General features: G+C 39.0%; 2 protein-coding genes across 2 annotated transcripts; one reads left to right on the forward strand and one right to left on the reverse strand.

Moving 5' to 3' along the window:
* Positions 1-438: 438 nt before the first annotated feature.
* rps6 (ribosomal protein S6) lies at positions 439-5028 on the reverse strand. The gene is made up of 6 exons (XM_034129843.1): positions 4935-5028; positions 4173-4304; positions 3177-3387; positions 2484-2630; positions 812-969; positions 439-572 (listed from the first exon to the last, which is right to left on the reverse strand). The coding sequence occupies exons 1-6, from the start codon at positions 4938-4940 to the stop codon at positions 477-479; spliced, it is 750 nt and encodes a 249-aa protein (XP_033985734.1). The 5' UTR covers positions 4941-5028; the 3' UTR covers positions 439-476.
* Positions 5029-7053: 2025 nt separating this feature from the next.
* Positions 7054-21619, forward strand: acer2 (alkaline ceramidase 2). The gene is made up of 6 exons (XM_034130123.1): positions 7054-7407; positions 7813-7927; positions 11307-11448; positions 11952-12089; positions 15956-16093; positions 19263-21619. The coding sequence occupies exons 1-6, from the start codon at positions 7294-7296 to the stop codon at positions 19447-19449; spliced, it is 834 nt and encodes a 277-aa protein (XP_033986014.1). The 5' UTR covers positions 7054-7293; the 3' UTR covers positions 19450-21619.
* The last annotated feature ends 762 nt before the right edge of the window (positions 21620-22381 follow it).

The raw sequence follows: 22381 nt of genomic DNA on the forward strand, positions 1-22381 counted from the left end.
GTTGATCATAAAGTTTCAATAAAACTTGAAGGATTTGTCTGAACCATAGGGCAACATTTCATAGCTTGAGACATCTGGGTGAGTTACAACTGTCTGGCATTTGTTTTAAGTGTTTCACCTGGCTGAGATCATTTCATGAATTAAAGCCTCAGGCCTGTTTGGATCAGCATGGTTGATTTCACAGAAGTTACTTTGTTCAACAGCATCAGCTTAATCAAAATGTAATGAAATACTCAAATCACTGAAATAAATCCACTTAACAGTTCAGCAAAAAGTGTTTTGGCTTTTGGGAACTCTTTGATAGCAACAAATATATGTACAGGTTTTATCGCCCAACATAGTGCAGTGATTTCATTTATAGTCTTTAATTTCCTGGCAAACCTGCATTACATTTCCCTCTATGGTATCAGGAACTGAAAGGAAAACCAGGAAGGCACATTTTTCAGCAAAACATGACTTTATTTGAGTTTGTGATTTCACTTTTGGCTGGACTCCGACTTGGATGTGGATGCTCTCAGAGAAGAAAGGCGGCGCCTCTTGGCGATCTGTTCCTGGCGCTTCTCCTTGGCCTCCTGAAAATAAAAAGGGGGGACAAATTTAAATAAAATGTTTCAACATATCTAAAGAAAAGTAACACTGAAGCCATACTACAGGATCAACCGACATTAAAGATTTTACCATTTAAATGTATTCCTCGTTTACTTCAACTATAATGCTGGCAACGGCTCGACATTTTAGTGGTCACATTTTTTTTAATGTATTAATAATTAATCTAAACTACTGATTCAGTGAGATGAGTAAAAACCCATACCTTCATCCTCTTGGCCAGCAGCTTGGCGTACTCGGAGGCCTCCTCCTTGTTCTTCGTGGTGCGCTGTCTCTTGAGGGAGATGCGGCGGCGCTTGTGCTGCAGCACACGGGGCGTCACCAGCCTCTGGATCCTGGGAGCCTTAGTCCTGGGCTTCTTGCCTACCAGAGAGAAGGGGTTTGGTTAACGTTGAATGTTAAAAAAAAAAAGGTGAGGTGTCAAAAGAGGGTTGTGCAATGGCCATCTTTACTCCCACAACTGAAGTGGTTTAATACATAAAATTACAAACGGCCAAGGATACCTGTTCAGACTTTACAAAACCAACTGTATTGTTATATAGCCCAAAATTAGGGTAAGACGCCTTAACAGTCTGAATAAAGCTTCCCAAGGACCGACACGCTTTTATAAACCATAACACCTTTCTCTGGAACTAAGCAACTTCCCAATTCAGGTAACATTAATATCTCAAAACAACCAATAAAGTGTCAAATCTTAAGATAAACAAGTTGCTCATCTTATAGTTGGTTTGTAAAACGAAGTTTCACCAGTTGGACTAGATAGAATATTAAAATGGTGCAGACCTTGCACAAGATAATGAACCCTCCCAATAACAATCCCAGCACCTAGTGTATGGATAATTGTAGTCTATAATCCTTCAGGATTGTGACTGTTATAAAACGTGTCAAACAAAACTAGATGTTTCCCCCCCCACAATAACTCTTCGTTAAAGAGTGGAATTTTTTTCTTGGGAATGCAAAGAAGTTGAGAATAATGCTTTTTCAATCAGACATGTTATAAGGTTAGTCAGGATTTCATTTTTGTTACAAGTGTACACAAGACAAATTGAGAGAGCAATGCAGTTCAACCATCCACTGATCCAGGACCTGGTTGCATCTGGTAAAGCAGCTTCACAGTTACTCTAGCAACACATGTCCCCCCTTAATGACTATAGGTAAGTCAGAAATGGTTTACTAGTGTGCTTTAACATGAACAATGACTTTTATGAACTCTGCTACACGGCGTACTGACAAAGAAAGCGTCACATCTTAAGATAAACAAGTTCCTCATCTTATGGTTGGTTTGTAAAACGAAGTTTCACCAGTTGGACTAGATAGAATATTAAAATTGTGAGTAAAAAAAAAAAAAACATCTGTTAATGCTCCTAAGCCAAATACAGGACTGCAAGAAACAAAGTACTCAAATATAATGGTGTGCATCTTACACTGTACATGATAATGTTAAAAATTGATAGGTTTAGAGACATTTTATCATTTTTAGCTTTACAATCAATTAAAAGCCCTAAATAAATTAACCAAATTACCATCTTAAAATTAGACTAGTGCCTTGTGTTTAAACAAACTGCTTTAGAAATGTTCCATTTTTCAGCCTAAAAATCAAGATCACCAATTGAACCCCTAAAAGGCAAGTTGCGTTTACCATTTCTTTAGGGCTTTCATTTTTGACATAGTATGCATTGCAAATGAAGCCACACATATACACACACACACACACACACACACACACACACGCTTAATTTTGATCTCATCTTGAAGTAACTTGTTAGTGGCACAGACCTCATGATCAACAGAAGTCCAAGCCATATCTAAATAAATCCTTCATTTTGTCAACACTTGTAGGCTTGTGTGAAAACTGGGAGAAGCAGCTCAACTATTACCTTCTTTAGTCAGGGGTCTCCTCACAACATACTGCCTGACATCATCCTCCTTGGCCAGGTTGAAGAGCTTGCGGATCTTGCTGGCCCTCTTGGGACCCAGGCGGCGGGGGACAGTGCTGTCGGTGAGGCCGGGAATGTCCTTCTCGCCTGAGAATAACCAGATCACGAGATGAGTCAAACGGCTTAAAGCTAAGGGATTTACAAATTACAGTGCCTACATTTCAAGTGCATACAAAATGTTATAAAAAAAAACTATATACACATTAGTGCCGAGTGCGAGTTAGAATTTAGAGATCCTTTAGCTCCCCAGCGAGAAGTGGGACAGCTGCCTGCAGCCCAAATCAGCTAAATGAAAATAAATACTAGCAACACTTCAAATTTAGTCATAGCTTTTTCAGTGCCAAGCTAACTGTCCATGAACAGATAACTGCCCCAACTTCAAATGAATACAGCAGCTTTGGAGTTATTCTGATATTAGTGTGCACACGACAAATTGAGAGAGCAATGCAGTTCAACCATCCACTGATCCAGGACCTGGTTGCATCTGGTAAAGCAGCTTCACAGTTACTCTAGCAACACATGTCCCCCCTTAATGACTATAGGTCAGTCAGAAAGGGTTTACTAGTGTGCCATGAACATAACAGTTTTTAATAGTTTGTTACAGAATCCAATAAACCATCATCTCCACATTACCTTTCTTCACGATGACCAAGTTGAGAACGCTGAGGTTGGCATCAACGATGCACCCACGGACAGACTTGCGTTTGCGCTCTCCAGTCCTGCGGGGACGGTAGCAGGAGTGGCCCTTGCTGAGCAGCAGGCGCACACGGATGTGGGTCAGCACACCCTGCTTCATTGGGAAGCCCTGCTTGTCATTGCCTCCGCTGATGCGCACCACATACCCCTGTTGAGGTACAGGAAACAAGTGGTTAGGTCTCTGATTTGTTTCCATTTAGGGTACCTGACCACAATGTCTTAAAAGAGTAAAAATTGTTTACAGAACATAATATCAGTAACAGTGAACTCAATATAATTTGATTGTTTAAAATAATTATCTGCCAAGTTGCTTTACTTTCAAGAAGTAGTTGTGTAAACGGTCTTTTAACAATCAACTTCTCAAAATAAGCAATTATTGAAAAAAGTCACAGTGGCTTAGATGGGAGAACAGCTTGTCTATTAAGTTTAGGCTTGGTGGTTTGATTAGAAAAGCCTCCTTTTTACATGTCCAAGTTACCTTGCACAAGATAATGAACCCACCTAGTGTATGGATAATTGTAGTCTATTATCCTTCAGGATTGTGACCGTTATAAAACGTGTCAAACAAAACTATATTGTTTTTCCCCATACAATAACTCTTCGTTAAAGAGTGGAATTTTTCCTTGGGAATGCAAAGAAGTTGAGAATAATGCTTTTTCCAAATCAGACATGGTTATAAGGTTAGTCAGGATTTCATTTTTGTTACAAGTGTACACAAGACAAATTGAGAGAGCAATGCAGTTCAACCATCCACTGATCCAGGACCTGGTTGCATCTGGTAAAGCAGCTTCACAGTTACTCTAGCAACACATGTCCCCCCTTAATGACTATAGGTAAGTCAGAAATGGTTTACTAGTGTGCTTTAACATGAACAATGACATGTATGAACTCTGCTACATGGCGTGCTGACAAAGAGGTCAAACATGACTTTACCTTCCACTCATCTCCCAGGGGGTCAGCAGGCACCTCAGTGGCCATACGCTTCTCATAGAAAGTCCTCAGCTTGCGCTCATCATCAACTTCGATGAGCTTCTGGCAGCCAGTAGCGGGGAACGAGATGTTCAGCTGGAAAAAGAGTTGAAATGTTGAAGTTAGTACAAGTGGCTCCACATGGGTAGTGACAGATACGTCCTCAAACAGGTAGGTGGTGCCACGTAAGCTGCGCTAGGGATGTTAAAGGCAAGACAAGAGTAACTATAGGATACCTGGCTAAGGTTTTAAATCCACTTTCAAACAAAATAATCTGTTTATCTTTAGAGCATCTGCGTTAATAGAAGCTAAGAGAGAAGTAGAGGCCTACTAGCTTCTCTGTAGGCTAGCTAACGTTAGCCCTCTGGGCAATATAGGTATTAAAACACTCGGTTGAACCGCTAACGTTATGAATGAACCAAGCGGAATACACAGCAAGCTTGCATAACGTAAGCAGTCAAATATTGCAAGCTCGGTATTTCTCTAAACTGGGACTTGAAGCCGGTGCACATTTCGCTCAGTGTGCCGCCATGTTTCTACAGCTCACTCCCGACAGAATAGTCAGCGCTGACACAATCACAATCAAAACTCATCCTTAGTGCCAGAGCCGACACTTCTACATTAAACACGTCCAATTTAAAGTATATTAGCATCGCAACAACCACATACAACTATTTCAACAAAACAGCGTCTCCACGTAGATTTAAAATAAGGGAAACATTGTACCTTCATCTTGCTAAACCGGCCCTTCGTTGGTCCGCCACGGAAAAGAGACCGGAACTTCACTCCGTGGTCTCACATAGCCCTGTTAAGTTCTCGCGATAACTGATTCGATGTAATTTTCGAAACAGGCTACAGCTGAAGACAAATAGTACAATACATGTTAGACGCTTTTACGAAACAATAAGAAGAAATTGAATTTATATTAAAAGCTCTTTCTGTAGTAATGGTTAAGTTATACAACACAACACATTTATAATGACCAGATGGTAAGATGTGATAATTAATGTAACTTAAGTATGAGTATTAATGATCCATTATGTGTAACTTTACCTTATAAGTTCACAATTTCGTTGATTTTTGTTGTCTTTATCTTTCTTCCCTTTCCTGATTTGTGGATTATTATATAGTTACTTTATGTATCTTGGTGTTTATTTGTTATGTATGCCTTGTCATTAAATTATTTCTTAAAATGCAAATGTATAAAAATGCTCTTTCTGTAAAGGTGAACTACTTTTATACTACTCACCTGCTTTTGAGCTTTTGACTAACCCTGAACTTATTCTTTGAAGGGAATCCAACCAATATATTTGTTGAAACGTAATGTAAACTTTAGTTTTCTTTAATTCATAAAAATGTGCTGTTGGTTGGTTTTTATGATATATGTCTATGATGACCTAAACAACCATGTCATAAATAATAAAGGTAATTATTGCTATAGGTACATTTTAAATATGAATGCACCATATCTATGATGCATTATAATAATATATTCAGCATCACTACTATAATATGTGATGGTTTAATCATATTTTAATTCCTGATACTTAAACCTACTTGGTAATAAAACCGATTCTGATTCTGATAAAAAATAAAAATAATGAAGACAGGAGGTGCAGGAAATTCTAACTTTTACTATACGTGTATCTTGTTATATTATACCACTGCTAACAAGGCAAAGTTTAATATATAGAGAAACAACACCAATCCAGCACACATGGGTTTAACAGTTGATAGATTATATATGCCTGATACAAGCATGATTAGGAAACAGGATGTAATATTGTAATAGAAAAACATTATGGAATGGTTTGGAGCAGGAGTTAAAACAAAGCACAAGCATAATTCAGTTTAAAAGGATGTACAGAAACACTTTTTGGGAAAACTATGAGAATGAAGAGAGGTGATTGAAGATGAGAAATTATTGTATATGTATGTATAAATGTAAATGTAAGTAGGAATAACTTGCATAATGATTTAAAGGACAATCATTGATCAAGTAAGGGGTGGGAATTAATAAGCATTTGCTTCCTCCTGCTCCCTTTCGGACACATATGATTTATTATTATTATTAATATGAAGACTTTTTTTGTTGTTGAATATATAAATATTATCATGAATGTGGATAAATACTGTATTTTAACAATACGGTATTCTGTTTTTCACATTTGTTATTTTTTATTTGTTATTTTTTTTATCTGTTCGAAATAAAGATTGAAATTAAATTATACTCACTTACTTACTTCAATAATATCATTGTGTGATTCTTATTTGCTAATGTTTATCTATATTTACTAATTTCACTTCTTTGCTAAGCTTGGGAAAATTCCTTATTAAGAAGATTTGTTGCAATGTTGTTAGTTACACTTTATGTGCACCAACAGTGTATGACCTTCAACACAGGTGAACTGAGAACTTCCTGATATGGCCTCCCTACCTCCCTAACTTCCAGAATGCTCCTTTTATTATCACCAAGCGTCACCCCTCCCTTTCTCCTCTCTCTGTGTTAAATATGCAACCCAAACTCTATCCTTCGTCTTTCACTCTGCAGACTGTATGTTCTCTGTATGACTGACTGAACTTTCTTGCAAGAAATAAAATACGACAAAGACAGCTGAATGGTTTGATTCTCTATCCACATTTGTGTATCTTTCTTTAGAATGAGTATTGAGATAATATAATGCCATGACACTACACTCTCTGTACAGTAGGTGGCGTTATGCACCTTAAAAGTTAGTTTGCAATCCGCTAATAACCCCAATGAAGAAGGCCGCTGCTGTGATCACGTGTGACCGAAGCCGGAAGCGCAGCAGTGACTCCTCTCGCAGCGCTTCACCACTCTTTGGCTACAGAGCAGCTGTCAGTGCACACAGCGCCGAGCGTCACGACAAGCAGGAGCTTTGTGAAAGGACAGAGGCTTTAAAATGCAGCTCAATTTATGTTGTTTATCATGTCGTAATGTCAGCTCTCAAAACGTTCAAATCTAGCGTATGAGCAGCGAGTCGAGAGATAGTGAGCTTTAGTGTGTTTTCGTGATCTCTGACGGAGTTTCCTGCACCGTCCATCGGACAGAACTAGTCCAGACATGAGTAACGTTAATCTGATTTTCTGGGACCAGTTGCAGGCTGGCAGCTCGGACGTGGACTGGTGTGAAGGCAATTACCTCATTTACCCCAGCATCGCTGAGTTTTACAACACGGTCGGTTTGAGCGTTACCTAACGGTGTTTTCTTTCTTTTTGTTTGCATAATACAGTTTGTACAGTCAAAGCTAACTAGACCGCAGCTTTTCTGCCTTTTTTTCCTTTGTATTGCACTGCCTACTTATAGCTTGTATCATTATTCTCAGTTTAGCTATAGCTAGCTGTTGTGACATTCAACAGATTGGACTTCTTTGGACTGCTTTTCAGCTTCAGCATCATGATGTTTATTGTAAACAGCATCTGGTTAAAAATGTTTTTTTTATTTCCACTGGCTGTCAAGTTGGTTAAAGGCCAGCGACGCCCATGCTGATCAACTTCTGACCAGCATGTTGTCATTGAGCCTCACGATCAGTTCAACTATAATGTTTTGCTCATAGCTTTTTCCTTTTGTTTATCATTTCAGATCAGCAACATTTTGTTTTTTGTTTTGCCGCCCATATTAATGTGCTTGTTCCGCCAGTATGCAACACATTTCAACAGTGGGATTTACCTCATATGGATTCTACTAGTTGTGGTTGGTAAGTTGTCTGGCTGACACACTGTGTGATGACTTTCTGTGAGATGACCTTATAACCATTTCTGTTCAGCTTTATGGGAGACCTCCATCTTCTTAATTTCACTGCAACTTCCTTCAGCTGACAAACCATATAACCAATACTAATATTTACATTTTGTTAATGGTCAGTGTAGTATTTCATGCCATTTCTTTTGATATAACAAAAAGCACGCTGCACGCATGCTTTATTTCTGATGCAACTACGGCTTAATTATTCTTATATAATGATAGTGTGGTCTTTAATAATCTTATAAAAGAAAACACACTGCTGTTGCCTCTTTTAGCTGTTTGATATCAACATTTACCATTTAAAAAAATCACTTTAACCTTGACCCTTTTTATTTTTTTATAAAGCAAAGAGCAACTGGTTCCAGCTTCTCAAATGGGAATATTGGTTTGACAGTCTTTTATTATACTAAACAGAATATCGTGGACTAATATTTTGACAAACAATACATTTGAATATGTTATTTTGGACTAGATTGTGACCAGCATTTACACAATTTACTTTTTTGATTTTAGACCAAATACAATTTTTAAAAATACATCAGGAGATAAACCAATATTGAATATAACCTGAATACTAACAACAGGTTAATAAACTAAATATGTTGGAGTTTGGGATTTTTAGTTACACAAAACAAAGCTACTTAAAGCCCGGGCTCGGAATGTTGTAAAATACATTTTTAAGTATTCTCTGACAATATAAAACAAAATACTGAGAAAATGATGTGCAGATGAGTCTATAATGAAATATAACTTTAACTGTAGCCCTCCCAAATGACAAACATTGGAGTACATATAAAAAGTACGATGTATGAGTTTTATGTAGGGGCCCTCACTCTCAAAGAACAACAGGAACACTGTTGGGTCACAGTAGGTTTCCTCAGCTATGTCCTCCTTCACTGTCCTCAGTTAAGGCTTTAGGCTGTCCTGAATCATTTTACTACGTTAGAAAAACACTTAATCATGACTGGCCTTATTCATGGGTAGGATGAATAAGGCTTTTGCGCTAGATTTAATTCGATTTGACACATTAAATTGGTTGTAAATGGGGCCACTGTATTGAAATACCAGTGCAGTCCTGGAAAGATTACAGTGTTTTGTTTGTTTTTGTAGCTGTTAGAAAAACACCCTTCTTGCACTGTCAGCAAAGATAGCTGACAGACCCCCCCATGTTCCTGAGAGGGCGCTTACTGGGTGATAGTTGATGGGTTTTCCAAAACTGAACTTAAACTACTGGTCATTTGCTTCTCTCTGGACTGCACAGCTTTAATATATATCTTTTATAATAAAAGCAGCCTGCTTTTTCAGTTTATATCTTGTTCCAACTCACAAATGCTTATATATGTGGCCTTGTAGCTCTGACTGCATCCATTGTTAGGAATCTGGAAGCTTTTAAAACTTTCGCAGCTGTCGGGCGGGTTTCATGGGTTCATCTCTTCACCACCGTGTCTGAGTTCGGACGACCTTTGACTCGAGCAGAAAAACAACCCTTTAGGTTCAAGTGTGAAGACAACAGTCAGCTGCTTTACTTTAGTTTTGGCTTCAGCTGAGTTTGGAACATTTATGACTACTGAATTCCCTGCTACCTCATCATAAACAGTATCGGTTTATATTACTATTACATTTATCTGCTGATTATGTATCTCAATAAATTGTGTGATGAAATTCGTGGACCAAAGAACTGGAAACACAAAGCGGACATTGGAGAGCTTTGAATTGATGTCAGACACCGAAGATTTTTGGGAAGACATTTGCGCAGACACAATAGTGACACGAACCAGCTAGGTAATCAGACAGAAAGAAATCAGAAAGAAAAACAAGTTGCATTTCTTGCAAAGAACAAGGCTCCAGAGGGCCTCGGTCAGATAAGATTTACTCTCATGGCATCTTTAGTCCTTTCATTACCTAAAGGAGAGCACCTTGCTTTATGCATATTCAGAAGGAGGTCATCTCACAGCGGATTAAGAGAGCTGAGAAGACAGCAGCCAACTAATCTTTATACAATAAGGCGCTCAAGCCCTTGGGCCAAATGACTGCGGTCTGTACAGACAGAAAAACTAAGGCAAGGACAGAAGTAGAAAATTATAAGAAGGAGGAGATTAGTTAAATAATCCTTCATCACATTCACAATCACATTGTATAATCAGAGACATGTCAGACGGTAATGAACAGTTTTCCTAATCCAGTCAAATACGATGTCTTGGAATGTTTTTTCCAGTCCAACACATTATCTAGTAATCCTAGAGGACTGAGAGCTAAAGCAAATATTTACATTCCAAAAGGTTAAACCAATTAATGTTTGGAATGTTTGGAAAGAAAAAGACTTAAACCGTGCCATATCAGTTTTGTAACAATCACCAATCCATTTATCTGTCGATCAACAAACCCGATAATAACATTTCATTGAGAATATTCAGGCGATCTCTGTTTACGTTTATTTTGACTTTACAGATACACTGGCAGGTTGTCGTGATCAGCAACGTCTGACTCAGAATTATCTTTGGATAAGAATTTAGTTAAACTGTAGGAATCTCCTGTTTTGATAACAGATTATTGTGATAATGGAGGGTCTGCAGGGCCGTGATAACAGAGGGGCTCGGGCTGATCCTCCACAGACTCTCAAAACCCCCCGTACATTAACACCGGTTTCCAAGCAGAGGTGCTGTGATAAAGCTGACAATTACTGATATTAAACAAAATGAAATATCAATATCATGATTGTAATTCACGTAATAATAGTGTGTCAATAATCCAGAGCCTCTAAAAATCATTTATGTTTCTTTCCATTCTTGCTTTAATTGCCAAAAAAGAGACGAAACCAACAATAACGACAAAGTGAAAGAGGTTTTTGAAAGGTAGCATTATTATATACAATGCATTCATATTTATATAATGTTAATAATATCACCATTTGTTATTTATAGAAAGTCTGATGTCAATTTATTGTTCATCTGTTTGTAATCTACATGTCACCTTTGTGCTTAAAACATTTAATGTCACTATACTGTTTTTTTTTTTTAATATAATAGGTTTGAATTATCCTATTTAGAGGTAAAACGTCACATTAGTTTTACATCACTTTTCTCATTTGATATATGAAAATGGGAATATGTCTGCAGTAAAATGGAAAATTTAAAATGAGCTAACAAACTGCTTAGTGTGAACTGATATATCTATAGGACTTGTAATCAAATGGACAGAAAACACTGATCAAATCAATAGTTTTTTGAAGAAGCACACACCAATTATTCCAGCTTCCTATCACACTTACCAAATGGAGACGACATCTGTATTTTCTGACAAATAATTGGTGTGTTTGTGTCTCTTTCTCTCAGGTATTGGCTCAACATATTTCCATGCCACACTCAGCTTCCTCGGCCAGATGCTGGACGAGTTGGCCATCTTATGGGTGCTGATGTGTGCCATCGCCATGTGGTTCCCCAAACGATACCTACCCAAGATGTTCAGGAGGGATCGGTATGTAGACTTCTGTACTTTTGCACACACACAGTCGGACATGTCTGATGCAGTAGTGGTTTTGCTACATACACGTTTTAGGAAGCAAAGCTGTTTCCACTTTGATTTTGTGTCTCACAACAAGGAAAACGTCACTTCTTCTCTTGTATTTCAGGTAGAGATGCAGGTTTAGTGGAGCTGTCTTTTGGCCCCTTCTGTATTTTGTCACATAATGTGTTCCCACTGTTTAATAATAGGCCTGTCCCAGATAGCTGACTCCGGTAGAAAACTGCATCACATGTCTTTACTTCTCTTTCCATTGTCACAGAGCCATCATGGCTGCTCTTTCCCTTCAGGCTGTTACTTAATAAAGCCCCCCGTGTAGTTGAGTGCATCTTGTTTATTGTCTGATTGTTTGTGTTTTTGAGTAATTTCTGGAAAGAGCTTCCAGACATTCTTTCTGAGTTTCACAATGCTGTACATAGTGTTTGTCTTTGTTGCAATTGTTTTGCTTTTCCATTTAGGTCAAGGTTCAAAGTGGTCATCGGCATCTTGTCGGGGATCACCACTGGGCTGGCCTTTGTTAAACCTGTCGTCAACTCATTGTCTCTGATGACTCTGGGCATCCCCTGCACTGTGCTGCTCATTACTGAGCTAAAAAGGTTAGTTAAAGTTATTTATTTGAATGCAAAGTTGAGTTTGGGCAGGTGAATGTGCAGCCTTGATCAAGGACCATCGTAGCTCTAATTTTAATGTAGAGTATAAATGGGAAAAGTATGCCGGGGCTGTTGCAAAGTTTCAAAAGAAGAGTTTCTCCAACTAAGAAGTTTCTTTTTCTTACTCTTCTTACGCTTGCATTTACGAAGCAGAGAAAAAAATCCAGCTCCATTTAATAATTTAAATGTATCGACTGACTAAAAGTGTGATCGTATTACTAGATTACCCAACTTTCGTTCCTTTTGTGTGATTCTTAGAACAGTGCTGGATCAGGATTGTGCGTTGTTGGGTTGTCGTGTCTGCATGTGTAAGCAGCACAGTTTACTTAATGTAAGTGGGTTTCACCACTATCCAAAAAGCAGGCTGATGTGGGCTATGCAGCGGTTATTCCTGGCAGTTAGTACGTTTTAATATTTCTTAGTATAGATTCTTGGTTAGACTTCAACCTGTTTTAATTCTGTGATGCATGAATCTACATTTGGGCTGTAACTAGGTTGAGAGTTACGGCAGCATTTCTCAATGTCCATGTCAGTGGCTCAAAGTTGATTAGTCAGTCAAATCAACTGCTGTTATATTAAGTAGATAAGTTGACATGATGGTATCAGTGACAACAAGATGTCATTTCTGCAGTCTACAGCACTTTAACATTTCACCTTTGTCCATTAGGACTTTGTGCTTTTGATGACATGTTGTCTGGTCCAAGATAATTATAGGTCATTATGATGTGAAAGAATGTTCCTGAAAACACACAACACCCACTCACGCCCCTGTGTGTGTGTGTGTGTGTGCGTGTGTTTGTGTGTGTGTAGCTTTCCTCCGTCACAGCCATGTCGAGCTTCTCTGTTGTTTCCGTTTTCCACATCCCTTACTCACCACCGTCAATCTTGTAACTTTAAGTCATCCATTGTTCAACCTGTTAGGTATTCCTGAAATTCCTGCCGCTGCCATTCATCTGTCGATGCTGCTTGTTTTTGTTCTGCTAAAGTAATTGGGAGAGAATTCCTGTGGCCCCAGCTAATGGACCTTTGGCCTCAGAATATTTTGTTGTTGTTTGCTTTTGTACAATGCGGCTGTTGACCCCTATTCCAGTCACTTCCAGTTGGACATGAACAATATGTCCGGTGTATAGGACCTCCAACACAAATATTACATTAGTGTCAAAGCAATAATACCAGGCAAGGTTAATCACAAAGGACAAGATATTAAACAAACAGAAGTGAACATGTCAGAAAAATAAGTTTGTGCATGTGTGCAGTTTATTTTTATATTGCAACATCAATTATGGATACATGCACAGACTGTACTATACCAGTTATTTATTTTCATGATTTCATGTCATGGGGCTTAAGTCAAGGACTCTATCTGTCCTTGGCTTAAGCTCGTTATGTAACGCTGCTGTCTTGCATGGCGTTTTACACTAGTTAAAAATAGCCACAAAGTAAAAAATAAACAGTATAAAACATTCCTATATACTACATACATATCAGAAAATATAAATACTGTATCTTCTATTGAAAACTCTCAATTTGATACTGCCCTGGTTTTAAAAGAATAGATTTATCTCAGACTTTGTTGTGCTTAAAGGATGATTCCTGTTTAAGAATTGGCGTCTTATTATTGTAGTTGTGGCCATCGTTTCCTTTCTGTGACAACATTGTTACCCATCAAGCATATTGCTGAGATCTTCACTAAAAAGATCAGACAATCACTTTGAATGTATTTGGAAATCAAACCTATTTTGTAAAGGAAAGGTTTGACTTATTTTGAAGGTTATAATAGTGGGGTTGAGCAGCCAGTAACATTAACTGTAATTGCATTGTCCCTGATTCCATACCGGTTGTGGGTCTTTGTTGCATGTCACTGCTCTCTCTGTCTAGCCCTGTCTCCTCTTCATTTGATAAACAAAGACAAAATAATCAAAACAAACTCTTGTGAACATGCAACATAGTTTACAGACTGCCTTCCTGGTTCAGCTTAATCTACCATACAGACCATTTGTTATGTAACATCGCATGCTAACTTACAATTTTACCTCAGAATAAAGTGGTTTAGTTAATCTGTCCTGTCAATAGAGCCATATGACATGCAAACTAAGCCTTTATATAATTTAAGACCTCCAGCGTCCTTGATAAACATCAGGCTTTGTTTTGCTGATCGTAGGGAGTCTCTTCCCTTCTTTTCCCTCGGGGGGAGAGGAGGCTCTTCAGCAGTGCTCCACCCCAGATAGACAGGCTGGCCTTTCTTTCACTTATCTCTGCCTCCAACACTCAAACTCTCTCCATCACACTCACCGAGGCTCATGTGCCTCCTAAGGAGAAGCCCTTTTTCTTCAACTCATGTTTTTATCTTCATGCTTCTGTTTGAGCCGATATCCAGCTGTGCAGTGAACGGTTTTCAGTGTATGTTTGTCAGCAGGAAGGAGTGTTTTCCTACTTTTACGTAGTCGTGCTTCTGGCATGTAGAGGCAGTTCCTGAGCCTATAGCTGGCTTAGTACTCTTCCTGATTAAAAAGTCAGAATTTTCTTCCCACTTGAACATCATCGATCAAAACACTTGACAGAATAATAGAATTTTGACTTTAATAGCCTTTTCCCCTCTGGGAAGTCGTATCATTGGCCATCTATTTTGGTCCTTCCTCTTGCTGTTGAGCAGCTGTGACACCATTTTCTTCTGCTCCTTCTCTGGTTCAATTATGTAACATAGTTTTTCCTTGTTGGTTAATTAGTTGACTTACTTCACATAAAGAGAGACTGTGTATAAATTATACTCTGAGGGTTTTCTGCTTCAGCTTCACTCAGTCTGTAAGGACCAGCAGCTCATGGTGGTTCATGTTGGTTACAAAGAAAATATATATTTAATGTTTACTGAGACACTTAACTGACCTTGTAACTACTTGTATTTATGTTGCACTGCATTTTATAATTTCTTCAATAATAATAATCACTCAGTTGACAATATTTTGGGTAATTTTATAATGAGGAACTGACAGACAATGACCAACCCTGACTGTGCAGTATGTAACAACATACAAATAAAAGCGCCTAGCGAGATACATTTCCCTCATTAATCGGTGTGAACATGAACTCAAGGAGAGTGGGTGTGAGATTCTTTCCTCATGTGACCAGAAATACATGCTTAGAAACTGGTTGCTTATTAATACACATGAAAAGTTACATAAGGTAGTTTCAGGATGAAAACATGGTCTTTAATTCTCTCTCCGTTGTCACAGAGACATAATGGCTGCTACTTCACTTTAGACAAGTCCGTTGTTGTGCTTTCAACATTCCTTTCTTATCAGAACATGACTCAAATGTAAGACTTTTTTTTTTTATTCTACTTCTTCATCCGGTACACGTATTAAGGTAAGGTGACAAACTGGGTCACAGTGACTAACAGCTGCAACATAAACAACACAGTCTATGGAGTCTGACTTGTCTCTGTGTCTGTCTCAGTGTCTGTCTCAGGGTTGAAACTGATGTGTCTAAAGAGGACATGACTAAGAATAGTTTTTATCAGCAGCAGTCTGGATTAGCACATGTCTCTGTAGGTCATTGGACAGTCCAAATAGATATTTGTGCAGAGGCCAGAGTACTTTGTACTTGGATCACAGTTCTGTCTGCTTCCAAAAAGAAAGAGAAAAGAATCCCCTTATCTAAAAGTAAACGTGCTGACATCTTGGTATGGACATCTCAGTGGTGAATATGAAACACTCCAGTCAGGGTGGACGACACGGCCAGTAAAAGAATGTTGTGTTTGTGTGAATTTGTGTTTGTTTGAACATGTTTCTCAGTGCTCTGTTGTGTCTCTGCAGGTGTGAGAACCCCCGGGTGTTCAAGCTGGGTCTGGTCTCAGGGATCTGGTGGGCGCTGGCTCTGCTCTGCTGGATCAGTGACAGGATCTTCTGTGAGATGTGGTCATCTGTCAACTTTCCCTACCTACACTGTGCTTGGTAAGCTCAACAACAACACTAGAGTCAGTGTAGTTTTCTCTGTTGTTAAGGTTATAAGTTATGGACAATGTATGTGTTCGCATAAAATAAATAGTCCAGTTCCTGTGGGTTTCAGTTAACTTACACACAAAACAATTTACATAATGATAGATATAGACATAAATAATAATAATAATAATAATAGATTTATTTTGTTAGTGCTTTTACAGGTGCTCAAAGACGCTTTACAGATATAGTGAAAAGAAAAGAACAACAAATAAATATATATAGTTAAAGTTAAAGTCAAATAATACAAAAACAATCACACATTAAAAGCCAGATTGAAGAGGTGAGTTTTTTGAAGGTGGTGAGGTCAGTGCAGTCTCTGATGGGTTGTGGGAGTGAGTTCCAGAGGGAGGGGGCAGCGACGGAGAAGGCTCTGTCCCCCCAGGTCCGGTGCTTGGTGCGGGTGGGGATGGATAGGAGGTTGGCTTCTGATGAGCGGAGTCAGCGGGAAGGGGTGTGGTGGTGCAGCAGGTCTGTGAGGTAGGGGGGGGGGGGGGGCTGATTGTTGAGGGCTTTGTAAGTAATCAGGAGGACTTTGAAGTCGATTCTTTGACGGACGGGGAGCCAGTGGAGGTTCTGGAGGACGGGAGTGATGTGGTCTCGGGAGCGGGTGTGGGTGATGAGGCGGGCAGCAGAGTTCTGGATATGTTGGAGTTTATTGAGGAGGTTGGATGGTATGCCGTAGAGCAGGGGTACTCAAACTTTTTTATTAAAGGTCCAGTTGTGAACTTTATACAGGGTCACTGGTCCGGATCAATGCCAGTAAAGTCCGTCCGTCCCCCGTCCCCCGTCCCCCCCCCGAGCGGAGACACGAAACTGAAATTAAGAAGCAGTTTCTTGGCGCTCTATGCATGGGTGTTTCATGTTGTCGTTGCTGTGGACCTTCTTAATCTACCTTCTTTGGGGGACCCCTTCTGGTCCAAGCACTTGCCTGCCTTGCCTGCCTTGCCTGTCGGTAAACGGCGCCCGTGTATACACACACACATTCAATACATACATACAGTATGGTGGCTTGAACTAGTGGGAGAAATGGCACTGTTTGTCTGTAGTCAATGCTTTGAACCTCTGCAAAAAAGGCATTAGAAGCATTAGGAAGTCAAGGTAAACTTGCGGTTAACTTGCGGTCTGCTATGCGTGTCACGCTCGCACACACAAGTAAATATATATGCACGTTCATTCTCACAACGCGTCAGACACAAGACGCGCGTACATGATGATGTACATTAATTTATCAGAATCAGAACTCTTTTTTTTTTTTTTTTTTTTTTTTTTTTTTTTATAAATTATTTTATTTTATTTTTTATAATGGGACACAGGGTTCGGTCCGGATTGATTTGCAGTTCGGTCCGGAGTTTGAGAAGCCCTGCCGTAGAGGATGCTATTGCAGTAGTCGAGTCGTGATGTGATGAATGCATGAATCAGGGTTTCAGCAGCAGAGGAGGAGAGTGATGGGCGGAGACGGGCAATGTTTTTGAGGTGGAAAAAGGCGGTCCTGGGGATGTGATTGATGTGGTGATTGAATTTGAGCTGACTGTCGAAGATGACTCCGAGGTTGCGGATGTGAGGGGGGGAGATAGAGTGTGGCTGTCAATGGTGAAGTTGAAATTCTGGATGGCTTTGGTACGGGATGGGGGGGCCGATGATGATGTCTGATTTGGCACTGTTCAGTTGGAGATAGTTTGTTTGCATCCATGCTTTTATTTCTGAGAGACAGTTGGTGAGAGTGGAGTGTGTTGTGGTGGTGATGGTTTTTGTTGAGATATAAAGTTGGATGTCATCGGCGTAGCAGTGAAATTGGTTGTGGCGACTAATTATTTTGCCAAGGGGGAGCATGTCGAGGATGAAGAGGAGGGAGCCAAGCACCGAACCCTGGGGGACGCCTTGGGACAGAGGAGCAGTGGAGGAGGTGCAGTTGTTGATAAACTGATGTCTGTCGGTGAGGTAGGATTTCAGCCAGGAGAGTGCAGTGTCGGTGATGTTGAGTGATGTTTTGAGGAGGGACAGCAGGATGGTGTGGTTGATGGTGTCGAATGCTGTGGTGAGGTCGAGGAGGATGAGGTTGTTCAGGTTGCCGGAGTCAGAGGAGAGGAGGAGGTCGTTTGTGATTTTCAGAAGAGCTGTTTCGGTGCTGTGTTTTGATCGGAAGCCGGATTGAAATGGCTCAAAGAGGTCATTGGAGCTGAGGCAATGACACGTTCAAGTATTTTTGACAGAAAGGGGAGATTTGAGATGGGCCGGAAGTTGGACATGATGTCAGGTGTGAGTCCAGGTCTTTTGAGAATGGGTGTGATAGCAGCCAGTTTGAGAGAGGGGGGGAACTGATCCAGATCTGAGGGAGGAGTTAATGATGGTGGCGATGGGTTGGGAGATGGCAGGGAGGCTCTCTTTAACACATTTGGAGGGCATTGGGTCAAGTGTGCAGGTGGAGTTAATTCCAGTCATGAAGTCGGACAGTTGCGTGGGGGTCACAGGGGAGAAGTGGGACAGGGGCTGTGAGGTGAAGTGGGGGGAGCCAGGAGAGGAGGTGGGGGGTGCTGATGAGGGTGTCAGATTGCTGTAAATGTTGCTGATTTTGGTTTGGAAAAACGAGAGGAAGGAGTTGCACTGTTCGGTGGTGAAGGATGAGGTGGCGTTGTCACAGGGTTTGAGAAGTTTGCTGATGGTGGAGAATAGACGCTTGGGGTTGCTGGAGCCAGACTGAATGAGTTGTGAGTAGTAATTAGATCGGGCTGCTTTGAGTGCGTTACTGTACTGCTACATACAGAACTACAAAGCTGAACAAAGATAGGTAAAAAGCTAAACATTGTTTACTGTATACCATAGTGTGTACATACAAGAAGTTGAAAAATAACTGTAAATATTTCCTATAGAAATCAACTGGATTCAAGAGTCTTCTAAAAATTAATATGTGGGTTTTGAAACATGAAAGAAGGAAGATTACTGTCCTAGAAACAAGAAAATGGAATGAGAAATCTTATTTCAGCAAAATATCAGAAAAGGTTGATTGACTCGGTCTATTTTGTTAATAATTAGTTTTTAAAGACCAAATTACAGACAAACACCTGGATATATTTACAGAGCTTTTTTCAGCCAGTTTGTTTATTCAGACTCATTGCTCTTACAGGCACATCCTGATCTGCCTGGCGTCCTACTTGGGGTGCGTTTGCTTCGCCTACTTTGACGTTGCGACTGAGGCCCCAGAGCGAGGACCCGTCATCATGTTTTGGCCAAATGAGAAATGGGCTTTTATCGGTGTGCCCTACATTTACTTTCTCTGTGTCCATAAGAAGTCTGCTATCAAGGTGACTTAAAGTGACCCGATGTTGCTGCTATGTTGGCCGTGCTTCAACACCTCTCACCAGGAAGCATCAATCATGGCAGCGGGTGATGTGGGTGATGCAGATTGTGTCCGACTGTGAGGAAATTCTCTTTTTTTTCAGTCCCTGGCTGGTTTCATTACACAGCAGTGTTTATGCAACTCTGTCAAAGAACAAAAGGTGTTACACATTAGTAACTAACATGACGATGAAAGGGTGACTTTTTAACACGGTAACAAAGCCAAGAAAGATTTAAAGTGTTCCAAACATATTCTCAGGCTTTACATATGTGATCATGTAAGTATTGGTATTATGCATTTCAATCTTCTTTTATAGGAAGATTTTGTACATTTTTTAGTAACTAAGAAAACCTCATTATAAAGCGTTGTATTGCCTTTATAAACACAAGTATTGGATCTCATAGGTGCAGTCTGGCCATTATGAAAGCATATTTAGAAACAATACAGAACTGGATTCATTAACTGTGATTAATGCATAATGCATTAATACTTCATATTGTACTGCTTTGCCAATCTAACTATGCTCAATTAATCAACAAGCTGGTTCATAAGAAGTGTTTTAAGTATTTAACACAAGGCCTCATGTGTTTAACATGTAATGGCTGTCCTACCTGCCCTCTTTGTGGACCAGCATTTTGTCGCATAGACTTCTTTGGTGTGCTATATTTTACTTCCAGCATGTCATTGTGTATGTGAGATTTGTGTTTAATATACTCCAGTATATATTATGTTAATTAACAATGTAGTATGCAGATTTTTTCCTATGAAAAACATAATTCAAACATAACTGAATGAAAAGGTACCCTTTGCTATTTGCCAAATCCCAAAGTTAAAAAACAAAATGCGAATGTGAACTCAAATTGTATGAATTGAATTAGGTTTGACTATTCGAGGAAATATTACATATTTTGCACAAAATCAAGAATGGTTCTCAAAGCCAATGGCTAATTGCACACTTACAATGTTGTAACTTTGCTAATGTAGTGATTCTAATGCTGATGTTTTCAATGCAGATTTTGTTTTTCAAACAGGCGCCTCAACTCTTCAGGGTTATTTATTCCAGGCTCAGTATTTTAGACTTTGTGCTAAATATTATTTCAACTTTAAAAACTGTGCAAAAAGCCTTAATCAGACAGGATAATGGCTTACAAAAGCAAAAGAAGGTACACGGTGTCCTTGTGAGATGTATCTGACAGTGTTAAGGGGAAAATGGGGGAAAACGGTGTCATATTAAATATAAGTTGTGGGACGGGGTTTTAATACTGCTGACCTATTTGTGTCAGTTGACAGAAACTATTTGAACATATGTAAGTAGAATATAAAAGGGAAGTATGATAGGTGTTGCAAAGCTAAACACAAACCCTAATTGTCAGGGATCACCAAAGCTTTTTCACCACAAACCATTGTTTTAAATGTTCTTAAACTGCCTCAAGCTGTCTTCACTAATATTATTTTAGTCTCGCCCTCCTGCAGAGGCTTCTGGGAACTCAAATTGCTAAAATAACTAGTGCATACATGCAGGATCAAATGAAGGTTCATGATTCAGAAAAAAAAGCTAGTATTTTTGTGAGATTCTGAAGTATTTTGTTAAGACAATGTATATTTTTCTATGTAAAGTGCAGCCAAATTTGAAGGGTGAATGGTTTTTTGATAGTGCATGATTACTATTTTACCTTTGTATTGCCAACATGTTTTTTTAATTATTATTTTATCTTTAGTGGAAACTTTTGGGACAGTATTAACAATGTGAACAAATATGTTGTGCACCAGAATGCTTTTATTATGCTGCAAATGATATCATACCTCTTATCCACGATGTTGGATCATTTGTATGAATCACTCTCTGATAAAGTTTGTGTGAACAGGACAGGGTGGCAAACGCTGCCCTCTGCATCGTGATATTTGTCTTGGCAGGAGGTATGGTAATGGTCTCAAAACAATGAGTTAAGTCTTTTTTATTGACTTACATTTGTATATAAATCTCATTTCTTTCTCCGCCTGCATTGACAATATAGACAAACTGCACAGAAATATTTATTTTCATAATTTATCCTGTTTTGTAAACAAATATGTGTTATAGTTTAGGAGAACATTAGTACTTTTGTCTTATTTTATGCAATAAACCAAGCCAATACTTAAAATGATTTCTGGTGTTTATTTCACAAACCACATACAATATCATGTTGGAATAATGCTTGCATTTAAAAATATTGTTCATCATTAATTATGTATTACTTCTTTCTGTTATGTAAACTGAGGTATCTTTGCATGGAGAATCAAAATGACTCGGACAACCCACCAGGGGGCAACGTTTTTCCACACCTACTTTATGTTGTTTTTCTCAGCCGTTTCAGCACAGTTAACCTTCATCTGCTTTCAGTTTTTAGGATGTGAAAATGACATAAATCAATCCTTGAAGTTATTTAATTCTTAAACCGAGTCATTACTGTTCTTGTGTCTTTCAACAATTTTTAAGATTAATGCGCGCACAGTTTACAAATGAAACCCTTTTCAGTAACATGTAAATGTCTCTTTAACATACTTCTTGTTATACACACACAAACAATTATATATATATATAACTGTGCAGTACACTGAAGTCCCAATAAACTCAATGTGCTTCCCAGTAAAATACATATAGGAACAAAATAATACGGTAAATAAAATACAAGAAAGAAATATATAAGGAAAAAAGATATTCACAAAACCCATACATTGTAAGTAATTTTAAGCCTGAGATTTTACTATTTTTTGTAGACATGAACACAGATTTGAAAATCCTCAGGTTATCGGGCAGGTTGTACTGAGATTAGGAAGGAACGCCTAATAGTGCAAGCTTTTAACAAAGCCTGATCTGAACTAGATATTTGCAGATGTGTAAATCTAATACATTCCCTTCTGCTTTA

This window comes from Trematomus bernacchii, unplaced genomic scaffold (genome assembly GCF_902827165.1).
Source record: "Trematomus bernacchii unplaced genomic scaffold, fTreBer1.1, whole genome shotgun sequence".
Taxonomy (NCBI): Eukaryota; Metazoa; Chordata; class Actinopteri; order Perciformes; family Nototheniidae; genus Trematomus; species Trematomus bernacchii.

Bases quoted from the DNA above. Each gene is read 5' to 3' on its own strand.
- rps6 (XM_034129843.1), bottom strand. The intron at 970-2,483 runs GTAATAGTTGAG...TCTCTCTGGTAG, and splicing joins GAGACCCCTGACTAAAGAAG to GCAAGAAGCCCAGGACTAAG. The intron at 573-811 runs GTATGGGTTTTT...TTTTATTTTCAG, and splicing joins TGCTGGCCAAGAGGATGAAG to GAGGCCAAGGAGAAGCGCCA.
- acer2 (XM_034130123.1), top strand. From the start codon at position 7,294: ATGAGTAACGTTAATCTGATTTTCTGGGACCAGTTGCAGGCTGGCAGC. The intron at 7,408-7,812 runs GTCGGTTTGAGC...TTATCATTTCAG, and splicing joins TCGCTGAGTTTTACAACACG to ATCAGCAACATTTTGTTTTT. The intron at 11,449-11,951 runs GTATGTAGACTT...TTTTCCATTTAG, and splicing joins AAGATGTTCAGGAGGGATCG to GTCAAGGTTCAAAGTGGTCA.